General features: G+C 42.3%; 1 protein-coding gene across 3 annotated transcripts in view; it reads right to left on the reverse strand.

Annotated features, from left to right (window-relative positions):
- Positions 1 to 123: 123 nt before the first annotated feature.
- LOC144112473 (coiled-coil domain-containing protein 186-like) overlaps positions 124 to 27,698 on the reverse strand; it is a 100,082-nt gene continuing 72,507 nt past the window's right edge. For 2 of the 3 annotated variants that reach the window (XM_077645304.1, XM_077645303.1), the window contains 7 exons: positions 27,589 to 27,668; positions 25,149 to 25,367; positions 15,612 to 15,677; positions 5,502 to 5,704; positions 4,806 to 4,875; positions 4,470 to 4,619; positions 124 to 2,588 (listed from right to left, as the gene is read on the reverse strand). In XM_077645304.1, the coding sequence (XP_077501430.1) occupies positions 2,502 to 2,588; positions 4,470 to 4,619; positions 4,806 to 4,875; positions 5,502 to 5,704; positions 15,612 to 15,677; positions 25,149 to 25,367; positions 27,589 to 27,668 (875 nt within the window). In that variant the 3' untranslated portion in view covers positions 124 to 2,501. The remainder of the gene's footprint in view (positions 2,589 to 4,469; positions 4,620 to 4,805; positions 4,876 to 5,501; positions 5,705 to 15,611; positions 15,678 to 25,148; positions 25,368 to 27,588; positions 27,669 to 27,698) is intronic. The other variant, XM_077645305.1, reaches the window with a different exon arrangement.

Genomic DNA, 27,698 nt, shown 5'->3' on the forward strand with positions numbered 1-27,698 from the left:
AATTGTTAACAAAAATGGATTGTGCTTACAAGATGAAAAGAATAACAAAAAAAGAAGAGATACATAGGTGTGACCACATTAGCGCAAAGTAGTTTGTCAACTTGAAAAGTTCTGCAGGCACAATGACACTGTTTGAAACTGTTTAATAAATTTCAGCGAAAACTTGGTGCAGGTCAAAGCACTGGCATGCAAAAAATAAAGATGCATACATGTACACTAGACTGCAAAACATCTTGATTATAAAACAGAGGCTTCAAGGTCCAGAGCACGTGCTTCCAGTAATAATCACTGCACAAGTCAAAACATAACTTTTGCGCATGAGCTATGGAATGAAATTTCCACCTCCAGCACATATAACAATTTGTATAGCATACTGTTCCAGCGTAAAGAAGACAAGGGACAGAGAAGGATGAAATAGGCGCTATCTTGTTTGTTGTCTTTCTTTCTGTCTCTTGTCTTCACTGCACTGAAACAATATAATGAACGAAAACCAACTCAACCAATACTGTATACTATTGAGCAATTTGCAGTATGATGCATTACGAGCGCTACATATGCAAGCAACAAATATTGTACAAGAAAGTGCTTTTGCATGTGTTAACTATTACAGCAGACTACTGACCACAAAAACTGCAACACAGCTCCGAATTCGCATGATCTGACCATGATACTCTTGTTCTGCCACTCGAATAATGTGATGGCCACAGCAAGGGGCCTATGTAGCATGTGACTTTGTAGCATTTAACTGTCATTGGATTCATACCATACAGGTTGCGTCCAGTGAACTCTACAAGCAGCAAAAAAATAACAAATGACACCAGTGCCAAAGATTCTAAAAGCATGCCATATAAATGAAACAAGCTGTGTCCGAGTTTAACTGAGTTTAAAGTTCACAAGAACGCACACACAAATGTAGTTGCTTGTTAACATGATAAGTAACCACAATTTCTATATTTGCTCCAATTATTCACCCTAACCATGGGTTAACTGTGCTCAATGCTATTGGTTAATTTCTATTACTATATGAAAAAATATGAAAAGTGGCCAGTCTTACTAGAAAGAAGAAAAGTCTATGAAGTGTCAATTTTGCAATTCTGACAGCATTTAGGCGACTTGAGAGCAGCACTTCAATACATTGCGAAGCAGCCAGAACACAACAGAGGCATTTGCATGCTGGACAACAAAGAACATTTCAAATACACGCATCTGCACTGTGCTATCTGTGGTACTTATGAGAAAGAATACAAAAATAAAAGGAATTAGCAGAATTTGGAGACTTTAAGAGTCAGTAAAAACGTGCATTGTTCCTTAATAATGTAACACTTGGCTATTTTTAGGGGCAGGGTACTCCTTTCATTAGTGCCTGTCTCTTACCTCAGCTTTCACAACGGCCTTTCAAAAGCACATGAAACCAACTGCCACATCAGTACTATGATGCTTGCACTAATTTTAAGGGAAACAAACTTAAGAAGCAGCACATTACAGCTGTAAGGAGCTGTCAAGCTTAGTCAACATAATGAACACCTTATTAACCTTCAGCTAGCCATCCACTCTCACTAAATTGATTTGAATAGTCTGTTGTATAGAGTAAACTATATATATATATATATATACGACATGCACGCACACACCCACATTCACATTTTCAGTTAGAGATTATGCTGCAGTACAGGGTGTACTGCCAGCTCAGGGGCAACCTTGTCATCAAACCATATAATGCCTTGAGACAGATATGCAAAAAGAAAAATGAGTGAGAGAAAATTGTTAGGGATGTCAAGGTGTTGAATGAAAGTTAGCAAGCTGTGCCTGATTTGCACTGAACTAAAACAACTTGAGTGACAGATAAGCAACAAAGAAGCCTGTTTCCCTATCAATGTCCTGCTAACGATAGGTTTATGCCCTCTTTCAGTATAACAACTGCCAAGAAAGCAAACTTTCTGATCTGATTGTTAACAATTACAATCTAATATAGAAGAGACCTCGAGGCTTTCCTTGCGTTTTAAAAATGGGTCTGGGGAAAAACAGCAAGTGATAATCAGCATGCACACTATGATTACACCCCAAAAGTACGTTTTTGTGCTCATGAACACCTCAGAAAAGCTCAGCACAGGCATCCACTTGAAGAACAGCTGCCAAAAAGCAAAACAACAATGTGCACTGTAATCATGGCTGCAGAGGTCTGCACAAGCCGATCAGCTCTTATCTCACAGAAGACACACCCCACAAGGCACATGACACTAAGATGTGACAATGTACAATGAAAACTGTCAAAGAAAAAGAACAATGAAGACTGCACAAGGAGTCACAGGACTGCCAACTCTCTCAGGTAGCTAAGCATGAACAATGAAAGGCCTGGCTAGCATCTGAAGCCTTATCGCTACAAGTTGGCAAAATAAACCCAGACATTGCATCTAACTAGTGTATGTACAAAGGATTGATTCCCAAGGCCCCACTTGCATTCAAAGAAGCAGTAGGGCAGCTATATTAAGGTACAGTTCTTCTCACTTTCGCCGGCACTGCGTTGCATCAAGGTTGCGATAATCCTTGCTAAGGCGTGCTATTTCCTCCCCGAGGGTGTTTATGTTTTCCTGCGGAGGTCATGGGGAAAAAAAAGCAACACAAGCATCATCAGATTAATCACCCCATGTGAGCTAAGAAACGATAAAGACTAAATAAAAGAAGATAGCCACGACGAGGATGACTATGACAACCTCAAGTCAGGGGAAGAAAAACAGAAAGCATCCTGACAAAGAGATAGCTGCTTATACAACCAACACAACAATTACAAGGCAAAATAAAGCAAGGCCTAGCAAGATGAGAATATATTTAAATCTCATGTAAAGGTAAACTTTCATCAGCATACCACATTCAATATACACCAGGTTTTTGAGTAGAGGGTCCTATATAATGAATGTTTAAGGGTTAAATGAGCCAGTACAGTAAAACCCTGTAGATAATAATTCATGGCATTGTGGCAAAAAGAATGCCCTGTGGTTTTGATGTGTTGTGGCAGCCATCTGATCTGCTGTGTGCACACTGTCCCGATGGATTCATGGTGATAAAGGAACATGAAATGACTGAAGCCTGAAGGCCGCAACTAATGAGAGGCTTCTGAAAAACATATCACAAAGGCTTTGCCTTTTGCACTCCAATAACATACACACCGATACAAAGGCCTGCTAACACCACGGATAGCCAAGGCAAAGAAAGGCTTCATTCTTCTGTTTGTATGTTTTTTGTGCGAGTTATTCTATTAGTCGCATAGCCTGCTCAGTAAGCAGTATTGTGAGTGTGGTACGTAATCCTGAAGGGGCACCGAGGTTTCCATCAGGTTTCCATTCCGAGTAAAATCAGATGACTGGTCCTTTCACGACTCTTCAACTGCTGAGAAATTGGGAGTTCGAAGTTGGAATTTTTTTTTTTTGCCTCAAACTCGCGATGTAGGTGATGACGTTGAGTGTGGTGGGTTCGCTATGTTTATTTTGTGAATTCAATCTTTGTTTTCATTGCTTTTGCTTGACGATGCGATGAAAGCCCACTAGCAGTAGTGGCGCAAAAGTCACCTTAATATTCAGGCACATACTGCTTCGTTTTCTGCTCTATTCAACAAAAACAAAATCTCTCAAAGTCACCACACTCTACTTGTGGCAACACATCTGATCTGCTGGTGGCGATGTGTGTCTCTCATTTTTTATCCTTTTGTAGCTTTAAGAGCTTCATTTTCTGTGAGAGCAGCCTTATAGGGATTAGCAAGCAGTAATCCATCAATCTAGGCCAGCTTCGATGTGTCCCCTGCCTCCCCTTAACTACAGAACCAAACATATGCAATAAAGATTAAAACAAAAGTGGTACAAGGAAAGTGCAGGTGCTCTCTACAGCAACTCATAGAGCTCAATATAAAGTGCTGAACAGGCCATTAACAACTAAAGGCATGCCTTTTACTGATTTTGCACAAAAAGGGTTTTGCACAAAAATTGCAACCCCCCCCCCCCCCTTTTTTTTTCCGGATATGCTAGCTCATTTGCCCTAAAATATACAAGAAAGTTTGTTTTTGACATTATTTAATGGGTGGTACTTTCACCAATAGTACTTTACCTTTATGTCCATAACCTATCTGAACAAACATACCATCACCCTTGCCCACTGAACACCACATTTTGTACTCCACTAAAAAGAGCCTGAATGCCCCTTTGAGCTCGGTAAGTTTATCACTTTCAAAGGTAGATACTACTGCTAACATCTAAGAAACATTCAGGGGAGAAGTGGTGATGTCGGGAACAGATGTAATGTTGAAAGAACACTTGGGGTGTTCCAAATACAAATAATACACAATAAAATGAGCAAACTACATACAGAGGACAAAAATAAGATAATACAAGCTTCTTCAAACTTATCTGCAGGCTTTTTTGCCTGCCAAAGGTAGATGAGATGTGTGAATACAGGCTTGGAAAAACTTAGGTTAAGCTCACTTTAAGCGTGATGTTTTTCAGCAACGTATCTTCAAGAACTGCTTGGAGCTTTTGGTTAATTTCCAGAGACAGCTCCAGAGTCATAGTTGCATCCACAGCATGGCTGTTGTACACAGATGCCATGATGCCCCCTTTCTTGGAGATCTCTGCCTGCAAAGACAAAAGGTGAGAGGTAGCAATCTGCGTCCAAAGCACCACTGAGGGAGGCTGTGGTTACCTTTTGCTTTTTTCCTAATGACTGCTTGCAAATACACACCAACAAAAAAAGTGGCCATTTGTGCTGTTAGAATGCACTCCAAAAAATGTGAAGGTCTGGAACGTGAGATAAGAGCTCACCTTGTTGCAATCCATACTGGTAGGAACCAATGCACCGGCCTCTTCTCTGATTATGTAATTTTGAATTATCCTACAAACACAAATTGAAAAAAAAAAAGTATATATATGTATAATTCCATAAGAATGATGCAGACAAGCACAAACGTTCTAGCATATGTCAATAAATCCATGTGAAAAAACTACACAGACAAGCCCGAAGAAATACTGTGGAAACTAATGTGGTGAATAATGCTTGGGGACAGCTATTAGCAGCTCATGAGAGATAGATACACAATGAGGGAAAGGGGGAATGTTATTAGTTTGGGCTGAAGCTGCGGAATCTTAACAGTACCGAATATTAATAAGTAGCAGTTCTTTAAAAAATGCATTCAATTTCCTTTAAGGGGCGACATGGGTCTTGAAATTGCAAAAAATGACAAAAAAAATGTCAATTTTAAAATCATGATTTTGAAGTCTTTATAGGTTTATTGGGGTTAAACGTCCCGAAGCGACTCAGGCTATGAGGGACGCTGTAGTGAAGGACTTTGGAAATTTCGACCACCTGGTAATGTGCACTGACATTGCACAGTACACAAGCCTCTAGCATTTCACCTCCATCCAAATGCGACCGCCTCAGCCGAGATCGAACCCGCGTCTTTCGGGTGTATTAAACGTTGCTCACAAGAAAAACCGTTGCTCACAAGAAAAACCACCTACTTAGATTTCTTCTTCATCTCGAGCAGCAGCTGCTTGATGTGTTCTTCTAGAAATTCAATCTTGTCATTGCGTCGTGCAAGGTTCTTCTGCAGCCGCACAATGCGCTCTACAAGCATCTGCTTGTCCAACTCAAGCTGTGCAGGGGCTGTTGACGCATGTTCAGGTGATCCGCAGCTGCTTGCACCAGATGCCCCTGGGCTTCCCTGTGAAACAAGACAAGTGCTCACAAATGCGCGCTAGCATCACCCTAATGCACAATGCACCTGCTAGAGCTTAAAGCAAAAAGTGCACAAGCCACATGGCGAGCAGGCACAAAATATGTCTTCCACTGTTATATTACTGGTACTGCTGCTTAACCCTTTAATGCCCAACAAATTTTGCTGTCCACTGATTCCCACATAGTGCCTGTCCACGAATGTTGATAGAAATGCACTATACCACTGCAAAAAACCTGTGAGACAAAAAGAGGCCACGTGCAATTGGCTGTTTGGCACAAGATATAAAGGTAAAATAAATATCTGCATGTTGATGGAACTGCATAACCAGGCCTGATTTTGGTGACCAGACCGGGCAACGCACTCTCTCACCTGAACAGGATTTGGCCACAAGCTCCTATATGATTACACAAATTAACCCTCGGCCCTGAGTCCCCACCGGCTACGGAACGACTGACCAAGGTGGCAGCCAGACATGTGACGCAGCAGAGGGTGATGAGAATCTCTTGGCTCTGGACAGGCTGCCATTGGAAACTGAACCGGGCGCAACATTTAACACTAGAACCTTATCCAGTGAGGCTAGTCTAACACTGCTGTTCGAGGAACTAGCAGGTAATAAATGGGATGTCGTAGGGCAGCAGGTGAGGAACAGGTAACAGCAGATCTGTTGAAAGACGGTCGGGAGAATGTGCTAGAAAAACTAGCCACCCTGTATACACAATGCCTTATGACCTCAAGCGTACTGGAAGCTTGGACGAACGCTACCATAATCTTAATTCATATGAAAGGAGATGTCAAGGAATTGAAAAATTACAGCCCGATCTGCTTACTGTGTGTTGCCTACAAGGTATTTACTAAGGTAATTGCCAATAGAGTCAGCATAACCTTAGACTTAAATTAACCAAATGATCAGGCAGACTAGGCTACTCAACAATAGTCCATATTCACACTAACAATCAGCAATCAGGTGATAGAGAAATTTGTCCTTCATAGATTATGAGAAAGCATACGACTCAGCTTAAACCTCAGCAGTCATTCGAGTATTATGGAATCAGGGTGTCAATGAGCTGTATGCAAAAGTACTGGAAGATATCTATGACGGGCACACATCTGCCATAGTCCTCCATAAAGTCAGCAATAAAATTCAAATAGGAAAGAGTCTCAGGCAGGGAGACATGATCTCGTCAATGCTATTCGCCACCCATTTACAGGAGGTATTCAGAAGCCTAGATTGGGAACAGTTGGGGACAGGTGTTAATGGAGAATACCCTGGTAATCTTCAATTCGTTGATGACATTGCCTGGTTAACTCACTCAGGGGAATCGCAAAGCATGATCAATGGCTTCAGATGGTCAAAAATTATTATGAAGTAATGTTCAACAGTCTCAGAAGAGAACAGCAGTTTACAATTGGTAGCGAGGCGCCGGGAGTGGTGAGGGAGTACGTCTATTAGGGCAGGTAGTGATCACGAGAGTGAAATAAATGGAATAAAAAATTGCGGAGAAAACTTCATACTACTGACATGCTTTAAATGTGAAAGCATTTTTTATTATTTCTATTTATTTACTGATACTGTTAACCCTTGCTTGAGGGTTGTTACAGGGAGGGAACACAACACAGTGCAATCAAGCTTGGAACTTCATAGCATCAAGTGAGACGCCCGCGACACAAGAGAACATTCAACTTTCTGCACGTCTGTTAAATCGGCAACGTCACCAGGCAAAGCATTCCAGCTTTCAGTGACGTCAGGGAAAAAAGAATATCAGAACACATCAACAAGTGTGTCATACGGCTTCTTCACTCTGCAGTGGTTTGTTCTCGCGCTCCGTTTTCTAGTGTACTGGAAATATCTATCCTATTTTATTTTATATTGTCCTTGTAGCAGTTGAAAGAAAAGTTTAGTCTGGCTTTTTGCCGCCGAGTTTAAAGTGAATCAAGCCCACATGAATGCAGGATTGCTGTCACCGAGTCCGTCCTTCTGTACCTTGAAGAGATAAAGCGAGCAGCCATTTTTTGAATTCTCTCTAATTTGTCTTTTAAAACAGTTTGATTTAAAACTCCAGGCAACGGAAGCGTACTCTAAGGATGGATGTATGAATGTCTTGTAGGCAATTAACTTAAAATCTTTAGTTGCATTTCCCAATTTTTTCCTCAGGAAGTACAGTTTTTGAGATGCTGTTGAGCACACACTGTCAATATGTTTATGCCAGTGCAAATAACATGTAACTGTGACCCCTATCGATTTTGTGTAGCTGATTTCCATGTCTCATTTTTGGCACTAAAGGTGCAAAGAATGGACCCGGTTTATTCTGATTGATCATCAGGATGTGTTACTCTAGAATAAATTAAACGGTCGTCGGCGAAAAGCTTCAATTCCACAGGAAACTCGACAATCTCATTAATATAGATTAAGAACAATAACGGAGCTAAAACAGAGCATTGTGGGACACCAAATAGCACGTCTAATGGAGAGGGCAACCACTCATCTTATTTACTTATATTTATTTATTTATACATTTTTTTCTCTTCCTTTCTAATGAAACACTTACCAACTCATTAGCATAAAGAAGCAAGGCAATGCATATACTAGAATGACCTCTGTTCGCCAAGAAGCAATGTGGTTTTGTGGCCTATGGGTTGCTTGCTTGCCTCGCAGTCTGAAAGTCCTCAATTCCCCGCGCCTTCACAAGAAATTTTATTCTTCTTTGATACCACAGCGATGTCATCTGGGATTTTTGGGAACGCTGCTGCTGGTCAACGCCGATGCCGGGTTTTGCTGCCAATGAGCAATATAATGCTTTCACATCAATAAGAATGGGATGGAGCGCATTTGGCAGGTTCTCTCAAGTCATGAACAGCAGTTTACCAATATCCCTCAAGAGAAAACAGCAGTGTCTTACCAGTACTCACCTACGGGACAGAAACATGGAGCTAAGAAAAGGGTTGAACTTAAATTGAGGACAACGCAGCGTGCCAAGGCAAGGAAAATGACAGGTGTAACGCTAAGAGACAGGAAGAAAGCAGAGTGGGTGAGGGAACAAACACGGGTTAATGACATCCTAGTCGAAATCAAGAGGAAGAAATGGGCTTGGGCAGGGCATGTAATGCGAAGGCAAGATAACCGCTGGTCCTTAAGGGTAACGGAGTGGATTCCAAGAGAAAGTAAGCGGAGCAGAGGGCGGCAGAAGGTTAGGTGGGCGGGTGAGATTAAGAAGTTTGTGGGGTAGGGTGGCCACAGCTGGCACAGGACAGGATTAACTGGAGAGATATGGGAGAGGCCTTTGTCCTGCAGTGGGCATAGTAAGGCTGATGATGAATATAAGGGTAAAAAAATAGACATTTGCAAGTCTTTTGAGGGCAAAAAATTATGAGAAGTACTGATCTTAGGCTTTAGCACAATACACACCAATTTTCAGTACCAATCGACTTTGTCACAGGAAAAGCTCGTTAATCCGACCACCGTTAATTCGGAAATCCGGATAATTCGAACTGCCGGCTCGGTCCCAGCCAACGCCCATGTAAGTCTATCACAACGGAGACGTTAATCCGGACCCTACGGGTTTCGCACCGGTTAATTCGAACGGGCTTCGAAAGGGAGGTTGCATCCAGGTATGACCACCGCCACAAGAGATCGTCGAAATCATCAGCATCAGCCTGACTACGCCCCATGAAGGACACAGGCCTCTCCCATGTCTCTCCAATTAACCCTGTTCTTTGCCAGCTGCATCCACCCTTTGCCTGCTAACCTCTTGATCTCATCCTCCCATCTAACTTTCTGCCACCCACAGCCACGCGAGCCTTCTGTTGGAATAGAGTCCGTTACCCTTAACTACCATCAATTATCATGCCTTTACATTACATGCCCTGCTCAAGCCCATTTCATCCACTTGATTTTGACAAGGATGTCATTAACCTGCATTTGTTCCCTGACCTATTCTGCCCTCTTCCCGTTTCTTAACGTTACACCTATCATTTTCATTTCCACAGCTTGCTGCATTGTCCTTAACTTAGGTTGAACCCTTTTCGTCAGCCTCCACGTTTCTGCCCCATAGGTGAGTGCCGGTAAGATACAGTCATTATATACTTTTCTCTTGAGGGATATTGGTAAACTGCCATTCATGATCTGAGAGAACCTGCCAAATGTGCTCCACCCCGTTCTTATTCTAGTTATTTCAGTCTTGCAATCCGGATCTAAGGTCACTACCTGCCCTAAGTACAGTGGCATCATGAGGGGGATGCAGGGGGTGCGGTCCTCATTGGGTGCAAAGCTCAAGGGGGTGCAGCTCCAACAGAGGGGGAGGGGGGAGCAGTGACTGTGGCGGGCACGCTGCGCTTGCCGCAGACCATATTTAGCTCGGAATGAACTCAAGGCTTAATTTCCGAAACTTGCAGCTTTCTATGACTAATGTCGGAGAAGGCACTTTCCGTCGAAATAACCTGGCTGTGGAGACACCTCAAAAAGGCGGGCACAGACCTCAAAGAGGCCAAGCATTGTTTCGCATTGGACTTCACATTCATAAGCCAGGGGGATTTCATTGTCTCGCACAACCTTTTCACTAGAACTGCAAATATTTCCATGGATATCCTTGTCTTTGGCATCATTGGAGCAAGGGGGGGCTGTTCTTTGAAAACTATGAGTACCTACCTGACATCAAAATGCATCAATGTTAAAAAGCAATCCGCACCATTGCAGTCTTCACAGTTATTGTGAACTGTAATGCCTAACGTTCTGAAGCTACACAAGGGCTACACATGGCACTAACATTCCACAATACACGCATTTTTGCATTTTGCCTTCATCCAAATACGGCCACTACGCTCGAGGTTAAACCTGCGACCTTGAGATCAGCAGCGGAGCACCAAAGCCAGTGAGCCACCATAGCGCTTTCACATGTAGAAAATAATTTTTTTTTTTTTTGCACCACACACACTCCAAGTAAGTGAATGTGTTCGCCAAGTGCCTCCGCAATTTTTACATGGGTTTGTTCCTGATCAGAGTAATACGAGCAGGGTTCAGTTATTGAGTTTTCTACCTGAATATGAAAATAAAATTTTCGGGGATAATTATAGCTTACTGCTTATCAATGCAATCCTCCTGACATCAACGCATTAATTCCACTTCGCCGTTGCGGTAGCCATCACAACCAAAGGACACTTTTCGTTACCGCAGGAAGCTTGTTACCGATCCCTTGATGAGAATATTATCAGGAAATCATTGCCTGCACCGAAATTTCTTCTGGTTATGAGACAGATAGTAATCCCTGGGACCTAGGTCCGAACCGCAGGGCGAATGGTAAACCTCAATGTAGCACATTCCCAGATATTAACTAGCGATTTCCGAGCCATGTGATTTGGTGTATTGCCGTGAAGCAGAACGACAGTTGCCCCCCACCGTTTCGCTTTGATTGCTCATGTGATCCCGCCATTCATCCATTCTCCAATCCTCGTCTTGTGTGGCATGAATTTTAGTAACAAAATGCCTCCTGTAACCTGTAGCTATCTGTTGCTATAATCTTTCCAGCTGACATTTTGCACTTTCATTGCATATACGCTTGTCTGCACACTGGATCATTAGTGTGGACACATCTTTCATCACTGGTAACAATTTGACAATAGAAGCTTCCTGGATTTTTTCTAAACATGTCTAAATTCTCCTGGATATATTGCTGGTGGCATGCTTTCTGCTCAGATGTCAGCATTTGTGGCATCCATCAGGAACTATCTTTTGAAATCATCAAAACATCACGAATGGTACTGCAAACAGTGCCTACTGAAAAGCTAGTTAATACTGACAATCTTCCAAAATCATGGCCTCCACATTACGACATATTTCCTGTGAAGACGTTTTGACAGGTCGTCCTGAACAGGGGGTCATCTGCAATTGATTCCCTACAGCTTTTGAACTGCTTGACCCTAAACCACCATTCAGAAATGCTGCTTTCCTTAACGTGAAAGGACGGTCTTTGGTACGATCGGCTTGAGTTGGCAGTAGAAAGGTGGATCATGACCATGTAGTTATCCTTTTATGGATTTCTTTAGGTTTCTTTTTTCCGTTATAAATAATTTATCATGAGACGAAGGTTGAAATCCATTGCTTTCTTCATAGCAAATTCTTTATTATTGCACTTGCCATTCCGTCATTTCCAGTACTTCAACAGGACTGAACTGCTACTGTGTGTTCAAGTCCGGACTTCTCCCAATCTGTACAGAAAAGCTCAGCTCAATAACCCTGCCGGAACATACTGGTGTAGACAACATACTGAACGCCCCTCGTGTATGTATCAATTAAGTGACATTGCTTATTTGTCCTTGATCCTTCTTACGCATATAAGTTAAGTTATTTTCTGTTTATTCGAGTGGGCCCCTTATGTCATTCATTCCTTTAGTTGTCTTTGATCTTTCCTGAGCAATCATTACAGGCCTTCTTACATGCTCGTATAGTGCTTGCATCATTTGATTATTGCGAAGAGAAGAGGGTGAGGAAAGGGCAAGGGGTGACGTGCCAGCTGTCACACCAGGTGCAGCTGACTGTTGTGACGCCACTGCCTAAGTATTCCTTTACCACTTCCAGCACCTCGCTACCAGCTGTGAACTGCTGCTCCTTTGCGAGACTGTTGAACATTACTTTGGTTTTCAGCATATTAATTTTTAGACCCACAGTACAGCTCTGCCTGTCCAACTCATTGATCATGCTTTGCAGTTCATCTCGTGAGTGACTTAGCAAGGCAATGTCATCAGCGAACCGCAGATCACCAAGTATTCTCCATTAACTCCTATTCCCAGCTGTTCCCAATCCAGGCGTCTGAATACCTCTAGTAAATAGGCGGTGAATAGCATTGGCGAGATCGTGTCTCACTGCCTGACACCCTTCCTTACTGCAATTTTATTGCTGACTTTATGGAGGACCACGGCAGCTGTGCAGCCGTTATAGATATCTTCCAGTATTTCTACATACAGCACATCTACACCCTGATTTCGTAATGCCGGCATGACTGCTGAGGTTTCGACTGAGTCAAATGCTTTCTCGTAATCTATGAAGGCTATATATAGGGGTTGGCTACATTCTGCACATTTTTCTACCACCTGACTGATAGTGTGAATAAGGTCTGTTGTAGAGCAGCCTTTACAAAAGCCTGCCTAATCAATTAGTTGATTGAAGTCTAAGGTTGTCCAGACTCTATTAGCGATTACCTTAGTAAATACCTTGTATGCAACACACCGTAAGCTGATCGGTCTGTAATTTTTCAAGTCCTTGACGTTTCCTTTCTTATGGCTAAAGATGATGTTAGAGTCCTTCCAAGCATCTGGTACACTCGAGGCCACAAGGCACTGCATATACAGAGGGGCTAGTTTTTCTCGTCGAAATAGCTCTACTCAAAACCTGAACTCCATGCTGCTTAGTCAGCTGCACACCTCTCATGTGTGCGTGACGGTAGGTGTGACGATGAATGGGCGGTCCTGGATCCTAGAACATTGCGACTGCTTAGTTTTGGTTTCACTTTTCTGAGCTTCGCGCCAGTCCGCAGTGACAGCGGCACAATCAGCCAGCATCAGCCAGCTAACCTAACCTGGCTAAGCACCGTTTCGGAAGCTGATTGGCGCATAGCTGGTGTTATCTTTACAGCTCCCCCCATTTTTTTTCTCGTGGCTTTGGCGCCATTTCCTTCAAATGCGTCCGCGTGATTTTGCTCCTCAATCAGTGCGCCGGAACAGCACCCTCGTCACGTGCAGTTTGCTATTTGCGTGCTGAAGCTTCACCGTGTCGCACCATGAAGGATGTGGGAGGCCCTTACGATTTTGGAGCAGTTCTGCTTTGACGCTCCTGACAGTATGCATGCAATAAAGAATTGACGGAACCGTGAAAAACACATTGCCTCACTGTTCCCATCTCAAAATCAGGCACCCGATGCCTAGTCTTTCACCAAATAAATTTACCGTGATGCAAGCAGTTCCTGACAGTTTTTTCGGGATCACTTGATAATTTGAACTTTCGGATAATTCGAACATTTTTCCCACTCCCATGAAGTTTGAATTAACGAGCTTTTCCTATATATATACAAAGGGACCTTAGACCATTCTTGAAGGCTGTGTTTCAGTGTTTCATCTGGCCATTAGCATTCCACTAGCATAGTAAAGGGACACTAATGGAGAACACTAGGGTGAGCTGGATTGAAACTTCTGTGTCCCAAGGTTACAGATATGTTATTTTGACCGAGAACATGACTTTGACAACCCCCCCAAAAATCATGTAAAAGCAAAATAGGTGCAGCATCGTTCCAGGAGAATTCCAATAACTGCACCTGGTCAGGTGAATTATTCGCCCGCCAAAAGTGGCTCATCCATTTCACGTGCAAGACTATTTCGGCGTGTTGTTGAGAGAAGAGAATGCGAAGCATCACTTATTTTGCAAGCAATCCAGTCAGCCTGTATCAAGCACCGCCGTGCGGAGCCACTTCAGAGGAACAAGCCATGCCCAAGCTCTTAGGGCCATTCATGCTCTTTCTGGATGGTGAGGCCATCATTAGCATGAAGGGTGATAAATAAGACTTCATGGTGGGCAGTACGATGGTGCCATCCGTGTGTTGTGTTGTGTTGGATTCATGGTGCACAAGCGACTAAGGCTATCAAACACCAAATGCAAGGTAAAATATATCTGTTTTTGTGTTGAAGAACTGAAATGTGTTTAGAATGTCACAGTTTGATACTGAATACCCAGATCTGTGTGGATTGTGTTTTCCTGGTGATGGTTAACTTTGAACAACGAAAACTAAGGAGCTACAAAGCGGGGCTCAGAGAAATTTTGCAGACTTAATTATGCACAATCCACAAATGTGCCAAATAAACTTACGTTATGCCAAGCTATAAGGCTTCTAGTATGCATGATTTTTGTCATTTTTTGGTCTCTTTTAGAGTGCCAGTTGTAATTAGCCACTGAAGCAAAAACCACTACTGAGGGTCACAAGATTAACCTCCCTTTTAAACGGTGTAGAAGCAGCTCTCTTCTGCGCAGTCAATTTTTTTTTCAAGACATTTGACAAAAGCAAGCGAATGAAACAAAAAAACCATTTTGTGCACTCCATGTTTTGCTCGCTCTCCATGTACCAAGAATAATTGATATTAACAATGCATACCATTGAAAAGTAAATACTTTTCTCTTTCCAATGAGCTAAAACTTGCTTTTCTATCGCAAGCAGGAGGGCCACAGCAATTGCGCAAGCAAAGTGAAGAACGGCCAGTGGCCGCTGCCAGTGTGGGATCCCTGCCTTAAAAACAATGCTCGCTGAAAGCATCTCCCTCCTAGGTTTGAATGCTCGTAGAACTGTACAACCACAGCAAGGTAACAAAAGTGAAAGGATGAACTCCACAATTTACCTTCATTACAACTAGGTAGCAGCAGCAGCTACCATGCAGCTTTTATGCGCCATTTTCTACACTCATCAATGGATCTCAAAACAAACAGTAAATAAAAGGCAACTGGAAATAAAAAGTCTGCAATACTTTCAAACCCATCTTTTACACATAAACAGTGAGGAAGTTGACAAACAAATCGGTTTACAGTACTGACAGGGTTGGAAATCCACCGTACTTGAAATGAAATAGAAACAACATGCTGCTATTCAAGAGGCATCAATTGCAGTCAATAATAATAAAAAAAAGGCCCTGGGTCACAATTCCAGTGTTGCCAAAATTTTGCTGATCTAAACTGGACCATAAGCAGAGAATGAGAGAAAGGCAACGCGAGAAATAAACTAGCAATACATAAACTAGACGTCTCTAATAAAGCAAACATTTCAAATCTTGACCATGTGTTTAGAGCAAAATGGAGTCATGTTTCTAACCTGAAGGAAACTAGCATTAATGCCAAAACTAAAACTCACAAAAAAGTTCCACTCACAATACAGTTTCGAGCGGAGCCATTGAGCACAGTCACAGCAGCAGCATGCAAGCGTGATTCCTTGGGCTAACAGAAAACAGGACCAAGAAGGCAGGCACAAAATGTGAGTTCAAGCAGCAACAACGATGCCCTGCACACAACTAAGTTCAACTGACAACCCTGAGATGAAGTGGAGCGTGCAACAGTTCACAAACTTCCAACCACGGTGCAACCTACTTCACAGGGTCAACAGTGGTTGGTATTTACATAGGCACTGCTCCATTTGTGGGAAACATCAAGAGTCATATATCGGTCATGTTGTAATGCAGTACTGCCCGGGGCATAAATGTTTAAAAAAAGAACGTTCTTGAAATATGCATAAACAAACTGCTGAAATTCTGCAGGCTTACATCTGATCCATGCTGAGCTTTTGTCCACACTTTCGAAACCTTCTACCTTTCTTTTCCTTTCATTTCCTGTTTACATGCTATGAGCATGACACCTGCATCACTTATATGCCTCCTCATGAAGTAGCTTCAGCACAACTTAGTGTTATCCTTGTAGTCATATGAGCAATACTGTATTGGACATACATCTGCGCCTAGCCGCGGCCTTTTATTCCCACCATAAGAGACGTACAGGTGTGGCCAAAATAATGCTGAGCACGCTTCGGCATTTAAGCTTTGCCTTCTGTGTAAAAAATATCAATGTTTCTTGGGCTTATACGCAAGCACACCAGTGGCATTTCCGAGCTATGTCTACAGTACCTCATAGTTTTCGCTAGGTAAGGCGTGAAAAGGCTTGATCTCAGGTTTATCCAGCAAGAATGTTATGGCAGAGAATGCCAGTATTCTAGCATGTATACTCCGTTTCATACATAGCAGGCAACACTGTGGAGGCTACGGAAGTAATGATCTGCGAAACCATATTACTCCGTCACGTACCATTTGTTCTTCTTGAAGCCTCGGTGAGTGTTTGGACGAAAACAAAGAGCAATATAAAACGCAATATAAACGAAGTGGTAGCACTGAAAAATCATGGTCAAAGCTGTGAGGCGCTCAGTGTTCAGACCCTCTGGCTATAATTTTCACTGAGTATGGACTACTTTTTAGGTGCGCATAAAGCAAGAGCGTCTCGCACTTCATACCACGTATCATACCGCCAGATGTCATTCTTGTGACTTCTTAAGTCTCGGTGAGTCACGGGATGAAAATGTGGCAAGAGGTAAATCGAAGTGCAGGAGGCTACCATTCACGGTATTTGAGATCTGCTGCAACGAAATATGTCCATGGTCACTGTGACTGTATGGCGAACTACGTTTTTGGCGCGGACTTAGTTTTCGTGAACAGGCACACTAGCTTTGGCAGCGTTGCCTGCTATGTATGAAACGGAGTGTCGGTCAGCATTTCCCCATGCCATACATGAAAAACTGAGTTTGCATGCGATTCTGCACTTCTCACAATAAGCATAATGTGAGCTGGCGAAGGAGTATGCAGTTATGTGTGCTAAGCATGTGTAGCATGTTTTAAGCTGCAAGCATACAGCACATTATACCATCACGTTTACAGTGTCAACTAAATTCCTGCCATTTTTACTCTAGTTTCTATCCGCTCTACCTACACTACGAATGACACACCCACGTTTAACAACTGAAGGTCGGATTTTTTTTCAGCAACAAACAACAGATGCTTATTAACCCAACCTGATGATAGCACCAGACCTGTCTGCACTCCCACCCTTGCCAGCAAAGATAATACTGTTGCCCCAGTGAGGTTACACATTTCAATGGACTCTTTCCAGGTTCAGTATGCTATTTCCTAATTTCTTCCTAGCAGCCAACTATGATATTAACCTTCTTTACACTGCAACAATTTTTCAATATTCCCTTAGCTCAAGATAAGCTGTAGAATGCTGATAATGAGAAAAAGATGAGAGCAAGAGACAAAAAGTTTTCTGACATACATCAACAGTCAGTGCCTGGCTCGGTTGTGCCAAAACCCACATAGAGATGGAAAAAAAACTTCAAGAAGCACTCATATACACCAATAGTTCCACAGTAATAGGGCACATTACAAGGAAAGATGCTAGTGAGAAAAATAAAAATAAAAAAGGCCCCTAGATGGCATTAGATGAACATAAAAGCTCTTGAAATTTAGATTTAATTTACATTTAATGAAATTAATTTAGATAAATTAGTTTCAGTAGCGATGTGCAAAGGTAAGTCATTCCAATCTTCGATTGTGCGGGGAATGAATGATCTCGCAAAATGATAGGTACGACAGATGGCATGCTTAATTTTGCATGGATGGTGATGACATGAAAAAATGGTAATCGCAGGCTCAAAAAAATCCTCATGAAGAAGCAGATAAGGATAGAACTAATGAAAAAGAGTTAAATAAGCTACCTTGCAGTGGATTAACAAGTTTTAAAAGTGGGTGAGATTTTTTAGTAGTGTCACACTGGAGTGCCGCAAATAATCTGAGATGAAACACAAAGCATGGTTCTGCAAGGTTTCGATGTCATTACGTACATCTTCTCAGGATCCCAAATAGCTGACGCAAAATCAAGTTTAGGACCTATTAGTGTTATGTATGCTTGTCGTTTTACATTGATGGGGGGCCTGTTTAAAAGAATGCTTTATGAAGCCCATTGAGTTAGATTAATGTGATGGTGAGGTTGTAAGTCCAACGTTAATTCGGGCATAACTGGCGAATATGTGATTGCGGCGAGTGAAAGACATCAGTTTAGCTTTAGATATATTGAGGGACATTAACCAGGAAGAACACCAAGATATTATCACATCGAGGTCCAACTGTGAAGTTTGGCAGTTGATGTCGGTAGTTATGCTGCGGTAAATCACACAGCTACGTAAGTCATTAAGATTAAAAAAAGAAAGAGGTCTAATACACTACTTTGTGGGACTCCGGAGGTTACATTTCCTGATGACAAATCAAAATTGTAAGCAAAGTGAACCGTGTTCGGCATGATAGAAAGTCTCGTACCCATGCAATGACATCAGGATGAATGTTCAGTTGCTTGTGTTTAAGATGGAGCCTAGGGTGAAGTATGCAATCAAATTGCATCACCTTGACCACCCAGGTCTAGCGATGAATGTAGTTCATTACTAAAGTTGTGTTTCACACGAACAGCCCTTGCAAAAACCTGGCTGGTAGTTAAAGAATATGTTATGGTCCTCAAGATAATTAATGATTTCAGTGTATAGGACATGTTCTACAAGTCTACAGACAGTGCTTCTTAAGAAGACTGGGCGATAACTGAAGGGTGAAGTGCGCTCTCCAGTTTTGAAAATGGGAATTACTGTTGCTGTGCACCATTCATGAGGGGTTTTACCAGTGATAATAACTGACTGAAAATCGCTGTTACGATAAGAGAAAAGGATCAGAAATATTCTTTAGAACTTTATTACTAAAACCAAGATGAGCGGAACTTGTGGAAATTTTCAGGTTGCTGAGCAAGTTTAAAATTCCGTTTGCTGATGGTCACCTCATGCATGTTAGTAGTTACTTTTGTCTAATGTAGGTGCTGATGTAGCATTTTAATGAGTGAATGCAGCTATGAACACATTGTTGAAACCCTGGGCACACTCAGATGAAAAAACTGAAGTGACATTGGTGTTATAAAGAATTATGTCCGAATAGGTGTTAGCGTTTATGACATGCAAAAAATTTTCTAAGATTATTCTTGAACAAGGATAATAAATTGTGAACAAAGAACTGGTGGCGAGCACATCTGAGCAGAAGCTGGCAGGCTTTGTCACATGAAGTGTACTTCTGAAATGCACTCAGAAAATTATTTTTCTTTGCCTCTCTGTATATAGCCATTTCTTGTTATTTAAATGGCAAAGTTGTCGACTATACCAAGGTGCAAAGTTGTGAGCTGTAATGACGATGACTGGTATGAAACCATCAATGAGGCTGTTAAAAGTAGTTTTAAACAGGGACCAGTTATCTTCTACCGAGCACAAAAGAAAATCAAGGAGGAAGTGGGTTGGGAAATTAGACAATTCTGATTTCATATTGGTGTAATCGGCTGAATTTAACACCTTATTTTCTTTTCAGTTATTATCCGCTTTTTAACCAATGTATTAATGTGACCAGTGATGATATCAAGATCAGAAGTTCCATCCTCGTGAAGTATATCAGCACTAAGGGCTATACTTGTTAAGACTAGATCAAGAATATTTTACCAGTGTTAGCTGTAGGTCGTGTGGGCTCTGCGGTAAGATGATTTAAAAAAAGTCTTGACAAGCTTGAAGAAAAGAGTTAGCTTCTACGTCACGTGCTGGCACGGATAGTGTTAAACAGTTGACGTAAGAGAAATTAACTGTGGATTACTGAGCAGTTACGAAAATGCTCATAAACATGACCTAGTATACGATAAAACTCATATGTTAAAGTATTGTTCATATCTGGGATACAGAATGCCAACTATGAAAAGAACTATACCAACCTGCAATGAAACCCATAAACATTCAAGAAAGGATGTAATAATAACTGGACATCACCGACTGTGATGTGAATTTCTTTTAGTGATATGTCGCATAATACAGGAACACAAAATGGTCTTGCTAGAACTATTAGTTCAAACTTCAAAGGCATAAAGTAGCATGTACTTATGGCTTAAGACAATAGTATTGAGTCTCGCAGTCATGAGAATCACAATGGAACACAATAAAATATAGTCAAATCCAGATTTCATGCAATAATTGAAGTCAAATTTCCTAGTTCCAAGTTCCAGCTTTTCTCCGAGGTGCCAGCAGGCACAGCCCAACAGGACTGCCGGACCCTCTCATGAGCATGGCAGGTGAGGGCAAAGAATGTTGCCGTAGTCGAGTGGCTCAACAGGCTAATTGCCCCTCCGAATCGAGAACAGCAGGCGAGTGCCAGGAAGAGACCATAGACGATGAACTAAGTAAATAGATGGAAAGCTAGAAACTGTTCATTCAGGCGTTTTGCGAACCGTTCTACAACTTTCTGACAGGAATTTTTTGCCTAACTTCGTTGCTTGCAAAGTTGGTTAATTAATCTAGACTATTTATGCAATTCATAATAAAAAAAAAAACAGCGCGACTTGCTCCATGTAATCGCCAGTGACATTCATTTGGTCGCGTCGTCTTAAGTGCCTCAGCATATTTCTAAACTCTGGCTAAAGTTAGCGAGGACAAACTTTATATATATATATATATATATATATATATATATATATATATATATATATATATATATATATATATATATATATATATATATATATGTGTGTGTGTGTGTGTGTGTGTGTGTGTGTGTGTGTGTGTGTGTGTGTGTGTGTGTGTGTGTGTGTGTGTGTGTGTGTGTGTGTGTGTGTGTGTGTGTGTGTGTGTGTCAATAAATAAGCTTATCTGTAACCTAGAAGTAAGAATACGTTGCACCGACGCTAGGGACATGCTTCTTGCAGTGACGTGCTGCTCGCCAGCGTGTTGGCAGTGCACTGCTCTTAACTGCTTTGCGCCGAAGCCACTGCGAAAGGTGCTGCAAAGTAGAACATTCTTCCGGACTAGTTGGTTCATTTCAATAAAGGTAGAACTGCACGAATAGGACAGGACAGCAGACACAGAAACAAAAACAACACCACAGTCACAGGCTTACAACTGTCTCTATCCTGTCATGCTTATTTTTACATACGCCACAGTACGCTTTTATCCAATCATCATTGCCTTTATTTCGTAAATAGATGTTTTCCATCCGTGCATGTACACCTTCGCATTTCATTCTATATTTCTCCCACTCATCTTTACTCAAGTTGATGGCTAGTTTATACTTTTTGCTTTGACTTGAAGCTCCTAGCGACATGCTGTCTGAATGGCGCGTTGTTTAACCTGGCCTCCTGCAATGATGCAATTTTGTTTTGTGTTTGGTTACCCTGCCACAAAATGAAAAATCCCTGTGTACTACCGTTTATTAGTTCTTGTGCGAATGACAAAGGTGGTTGTGCGCTTTGGTTCCTAGCTTATACAGAATATGCTTTCACCTGCTAATAAATAGCTGGAAGTATGCGTACGTGGCGTCACTTTTGTGTCTATGTCTCCTATCCTTAGAACAGAAAGTTGGGCTAGTTGGTGTGGATTCATACTTGACAGCGCAAACAAACGAGGACAAAAGCGAACGAGGAGACACAACACAAGCGCAGTTGTGTCTGTGTCTCCTCGTTCGCTTTTGTCCTCGTTTGTTTGCGCTGTCAAGTATGACTCCTATCCTTTCCTATTCGCGCAGTTTGACCTTTTACTGAAATGAACCATTTAGTCCCCAAGAAGTCTACTACTGCATATTTCTTTTACCCTGGGCTCTGCTTGGTGCATGCAAACATGCAAACCAAGCAAGGTGCTCCAATTTCGTGTGTGAACCTCATCGCTGTGGCCACCTGCCAGTCCCATGTTCTGGCATACTGCTTTAAAGGCAACCTAGTGCCCCCACAAGACCGAGTACTTTTCGGATCACTGGAACCAGCCAGGGGCCACATCAGGAGAATATGCAAGGTGTGGAGATCAAAGTGCTGGAGACCTGTGCGAGGATCTAGTCCCACTAGCTGCAGGCTCCACTTCAACATGAGCTTGATGCTTTCGTCGCTGCTATCCGGTTCGCGGAGTACAAGGGGCTGGCAGTAAATGCCTATGGCAGCTTGTGAGACAGGCCCTCCCACAAATGTCTCGTGGTGCCCCGTCTGCTAGCAAGGCCACTGTCCTTGAAGGTGTCGCACTACCTTAAGACGTACAGCGTATCCTAGAAAAAGGCCTGGAGTTCTCCTCGCATTCAAGCGCTCTCACCTTAATGCCTTGGTGCGACAAGTGATAGAACATGTTCTGGAAAAGGAGTGGGAATGAGCCATCGGCAATGGAGTGGACTGCCTATGGTGCTGGCGAAAAATCGTCCTATCAAAAAAGTAGTGAACTAGTACGTGAAATAAAATGGCCTCACCATCATCCAGTTGGACAAGGAGGGCGGATTTGTCATCTTACACATCAGTGCGTTCGACAAAAAAGCCACAGAAGCTATACTAAAGAACCTCAAGCGAACGAAATTCTTTCCAAAAGAAGCAAAAAAGACTAGCACTTAAGTTACTCAACAGCTTGAGCCTGGAAGCATTAGGCAAAAAAAGTTGAGAAAAATGAAACAAGTAATCTGCATGTATATCCTGGGAAAAACCCATAAACCAGAATGTCTTCTACGAGCCAATGTTTCTGAAAAAGAAACCTGGCAAATAATAATTAGGGGCTACCTACAGTAGAACCGAAAAAAGATAGTTGGAAAAGACCCATCTTTAGTTCGGAGCTCAAGTGAAGTAGTCAAGTGCTTGGAAGAAGGTCTTCCGACAGCCACAACTGGCGTTTCTAATTATATCCAAGACCTTTTCTATTCTGTACTACATAACGGCTTGTTCAATGCAATCTGCCAAAAGATACATGAAAATGGCAAAGTACGTTTTCAGAATAGCGAAATTTGCACCCGCACATAATTTGCTCATCCCCGGATTATAAAAAAAAAACTTTTACTTTTACAGTTCTGAGTTAGTGCCTACATTCAGTTGATGGACCCATATAACCAACTAACCGGTCTAAACAGGTGATGAGAAAGAAGAAACTCTGCTCAGATGGCTTGCAGGTGGCGTCTCCTGGCCTGCAGAAGAGAATATGCTAGCGGAGCAATACTTCAAATCAGGCACATATTCAGGAAATTACTTTGGACCCTCTTCGAAAAAAATTCCTGGCTACGTGCATGCCTTAAATCGCACAACTGCGTTGTTTATCCAACAATACCACCATAGTATCACGCCCGTGGCTTCCGTACCTAACTGATTTTCAGCTTTCAGTCAGTGTAACTACTACTTAACAGCCAGCTAGCTATGCCTTGCATGCCGAGGATATTGACCATTTTCGGTTAAAACTGAATTTAGAAAACTTAATTTGTCGTACGTTTATTTTTTCGTTTGAACTGAAAAGTCCAGCCTCTAAGTATAAGCTACCCCTGAGTAATCCTTCTACCTTGCATATGAGTAACTAGTTGGGCATGTTGTGCTGACACCATTCTCAAAATATGTGCGTTCCATTCCCCATGCCCTACCCTCACTGAAACAATGAATGCTTAATTAATTAGATGAATGGAGTGCCTCGAGAACAAATGCAAAAAAAAAAGCTTTTTCACCTGTAGCTACAAATATTCGCATTATACTATTAACTAATTGTGGGCCCATATACGACACTAAAGCATGCTGTTCATACTGCAAGCAGGAAACTGTGGCTACTATTCCTATGCACAGCTAGGAAAAGGAGGCCAAGAAGTTATCATTGCATAAAATTAAGTCACAGAAAAAATGCAGATTTGCAACAAAAGTGCACACCACCACAAAAAAGAAAAGGAAGCATAGATCACTGCAAAGCATTGGTTATAGCTAAAGCTCCCTGCATACGCCACAGAAGCTCCTTCCACTTGGCCCAAGTGAAATGTGTACCACAGGAATAATTAAAACTGATTTCCCAACAAGGACTACATATATTGTGATGCTACTAAAATGGTGTTCCCGTAGTTCGTAAACTGATAATTAGATTATTTCATTAAGGCTTGAAATTATGGCTGCCAGAGCCACATATCAAGCTGATTACGGGTACAGTCAAGGTGTTCATACTGACTGACATGCAATAAAAAAGATCCCACAGCCATTCTAGTCAGAACAGATCTCAACAATGCAAGACTGAGAAATGTCACTAATGAGAACATAACAAAGCTTTACAATGCCAAGAAACTTCCCTTGTTTAAGCAAGGCTGTAAGGCCTCAATCCATATATTTGCAAAAGCACCTCCAAAAGATTCCACAGTCATTCTAGTCAGAACAGACCCCATCAATCAATGAATGAGAACGTTTATAAACGGCTACACAAGTGTACCACAAATCCAATGAGTGCCGTCTGCTAACGCGGCCTTTGCCTTATCACGCGCCGCAGGCCTATCCTACTTTTCCTTCGCGTTGTGTACAATCGGAATATAACTATCTACGAAGCCATTCAAGGCAAACGCCTTTATAACTGATTTATGTAAAAATCTAGTTATGTAAAATCTAATCTAATTTCTGTAAAAACTACATGAAATTTGTTTGCAAAACAAGCAAATGAAAACGCACGCTCACTGAAGCCATATCAGAGCTGCCATAAAACACGAACATGTCCATTTCAAAAATGATTTGCTCAGTTCATTTTGAATGCTTGGTTTGATGTGTTTCTGTACATCATTTTTCAAGCCTTAATACATTTTGTTCCGTGCACATTAGAAGACATTGCACCTTGTGTATCAGGAATTAAAGTATGTTTCGTTTGCGTCCACCTATGTGGAGGCAGCTACTGAAGGTGATATTCTGTAGAAGCTGCATCCATGGGGGAATGCCAGTTCATTCATACCTGAATGAAGAACACTGCATACAGGCGGCAATGAGACATTACTACAGCTGAATGCTGAGTGATGCAAAGCATTCCACATTCCACTCATCAAAAGTGTGGAAGAGTGGGCTGCTCACCGGCACAGTGGACCTCCCGGCATTGACAAAGGTAACTGTGGGGTGGTTGCTGGTGGCGGCCTGAATGGGTCCCGAGCCCAGGGTCTCCAGTGAAGCTGTGGAGCTGGTGCGGGAGCCCAAGCCAAGAGGCTCGGGTGCACCAACCTGCCGGGGGCTACCTTGGCTATCCTGCTGAAGCTCAAGCCGCTTCTTGGTCAGCTGCAGCTCCCGTGACAGCTCCTGAACGATGCGGTGCATGTTACAATCCCCCCATGGAAAACTATGAAATAAAACCTCTATGACTTTTTTTTCTCTTTTTGCACCTAACCCACGAGGGACAACTGGCCAAAGTCGCATGCAACTCGTTCTATTACAATTAATTTACTGGGTGCAGGCAAATTCCACATGGTGATCCATGCTTACTAATGTATTGCGCATCATTCCAAAGACAGAACACACTGAAAACTTTGGTGTCTCTACTCTTTGAATGACAGAAGAAGCTAGCATTTTGGTTGATAGCTTTGCAACATATCAAGGGTTTACTGCTACACATACGGTAAAGGCTCGTTAATTCGACCACTGTTAATTCGGAAAACCGTATAATTCGAACCGGCGGCTCAGTCCCAACCAAAGCCCATGTAAGTCTAGGCATAGTATGCTAATTCAAACACTACGGGTCTCGCAACGGTTAATTCAAACGACTCCCAAAACGCAACAGTGTCCAGGTATGACTGGCGCGGCAAGCGATCACTCAAATAGCCCTATTCAAGCCTGAATTCCATGCTGCAGAGCCGCTCGTGCATAGACCTGATAACGAACGGACGGCCTTGTCTCTGAAAACTGTCTGACTTCATAGTTTTGGTTTCAACTTTTTTGAGCTTTGTGACAGACAGTGGCGGCTCAACCAACCAGCATCAACCAGCCAACCAAGCCCTGCTTTGCACGTCGTTTAAGATGCTGAATGGCGCATTGCTGGTCTAGTTTTTTTCCCTTATTATTCTCGCCACTTCGGCGTTTCCCTCGCTTCCACCTGCATGGTTCGTCCGTCCGTCAAGTGCGCCGAAACTGCGTGCTCTTCATACGCTGTTCGCTGTTTGCGCAATGAAGTCTGCGAGGTGAAGCCGCCACTTGTGTGGGGTGTGACAGGGTAGTAGCAGTGGAGCTCCACTGCTAGCGTGCTGCACAATGAAGGACGCCGAGTAGCCCCTTACCTAATGATTATGGAGCATTTTTGCTTTCTGCTTCGACATTCCCAACAGTATACACATTATAAAGCATTGATGGAAAAGTAAAAAATAGCCGTTGCGTTGTTCTTATCCCAAAAGCAGGCAGCCACTACCCAGTTTTTCACCGGACAAATTTACCGTGATGCAAGCGACTGGTTCTTGTTGGGTTTTTTGGGTTCATTTGATAATTCGAGCTTTCGGATCATTCAAACATTTTCTCTGGTGCCTTCAAGTTTGAATTAATGAGATTGTACCGTATACACTAATGAAAAGGACATTGACTGGTACGTTTAGAATATCTTAATCAAATTTTTCAAGCTATGAAACTGGACACAATTTTTTATTTAACCCTATACTGCCCCAGTGTCACGGATACGAGACATACCATTTGAACGCTGTGAATTACTACATGGTGCTTAGATACAAAGTTTGATGTGGACGTGTTCCCAGCAGCCAGCACTTTCCAGTAAAAACGCTTGGTGTCATTGTGAGCAAGCTATGTGAAGAAGAAGGGGACACAAACGTGCGACTGCTAGCCAGCATCCAAATTTCTAGTCTCTCATTTCCTGACAAATGTTGCGGGGAGAAAAAAGAAGAAATTTGTTGGATAAAAAATTGTTTACTGCCTTTGTACCTTCGATTTGGTCTTTCTCAGAACTTGGAGTACCTGCAGAAGATGGATCAAATGCTAACTTTTGCTAACTGGTGACTAGCTGATTTCTCAAACTTTAGCGGCAGTAACGAAATGTCGGTACTGGCTTTTGAAAGAGGGTGCATTAGCTAGCGTAATGCGAAGATAATTTTTTTTCTTTGATTCCTTTATAATTTAAGCATTAAAGGGTTAAGGGAGGCTCTGCTACTTTTCAAACCTTCTGGCTTCTCTGCAAAACACCAGTGGACCAGTGGCAAAGTCCAGCTAGTAGATATGCTGCTGCACTAAGTCAGCTGACAACCTGTGGAGTGTGCGCACCCCAGTTTCACACATGATCCAGCTTGCCAACAAACTGCTTCTGCAGTGCACAGGCTGCTTGAGACATTTCTATTGCCTCAGACATGCAGAAGTTAGCAGAGCCGGCCAATGCAGACACCGAAAACTTACAACTTGCTTTTTTTTTTGTTTTAGTGCATCCAAGCAAGAACATGTAACATTATATTGTGGAAAAATACAAAAAAACATATGCATAATCAAAAGAATGCAAGCAACAGCACGTGGATCCTGCATTCTGGCAACATACCTTGATGCTTGAAATATGCCGTCTCTTCATCACCCTTTGTTCATTTTCCGCATCCTCAACTTGCATGGTCAATTTTTCAACTGCACCAGGAACAAACGGGAGGACAGAAG

The sequence above is a fragment of the Amblyomma americanum genome, unplaced genomic scaffold, assembly GCF_052857255.1.
Source record: "Amblyomma americanum isolate KBUSLIRL-KWMA unplaced genomic scaffold, ASM5285725v1 scaffold_173, whole genome shotgun sequence".
NCBI lineage: Eukaryota > Metazoa > Arthropoda > Arachnida > Ixodida > Ixodidae > Amblyomma > Amblyomma americanum.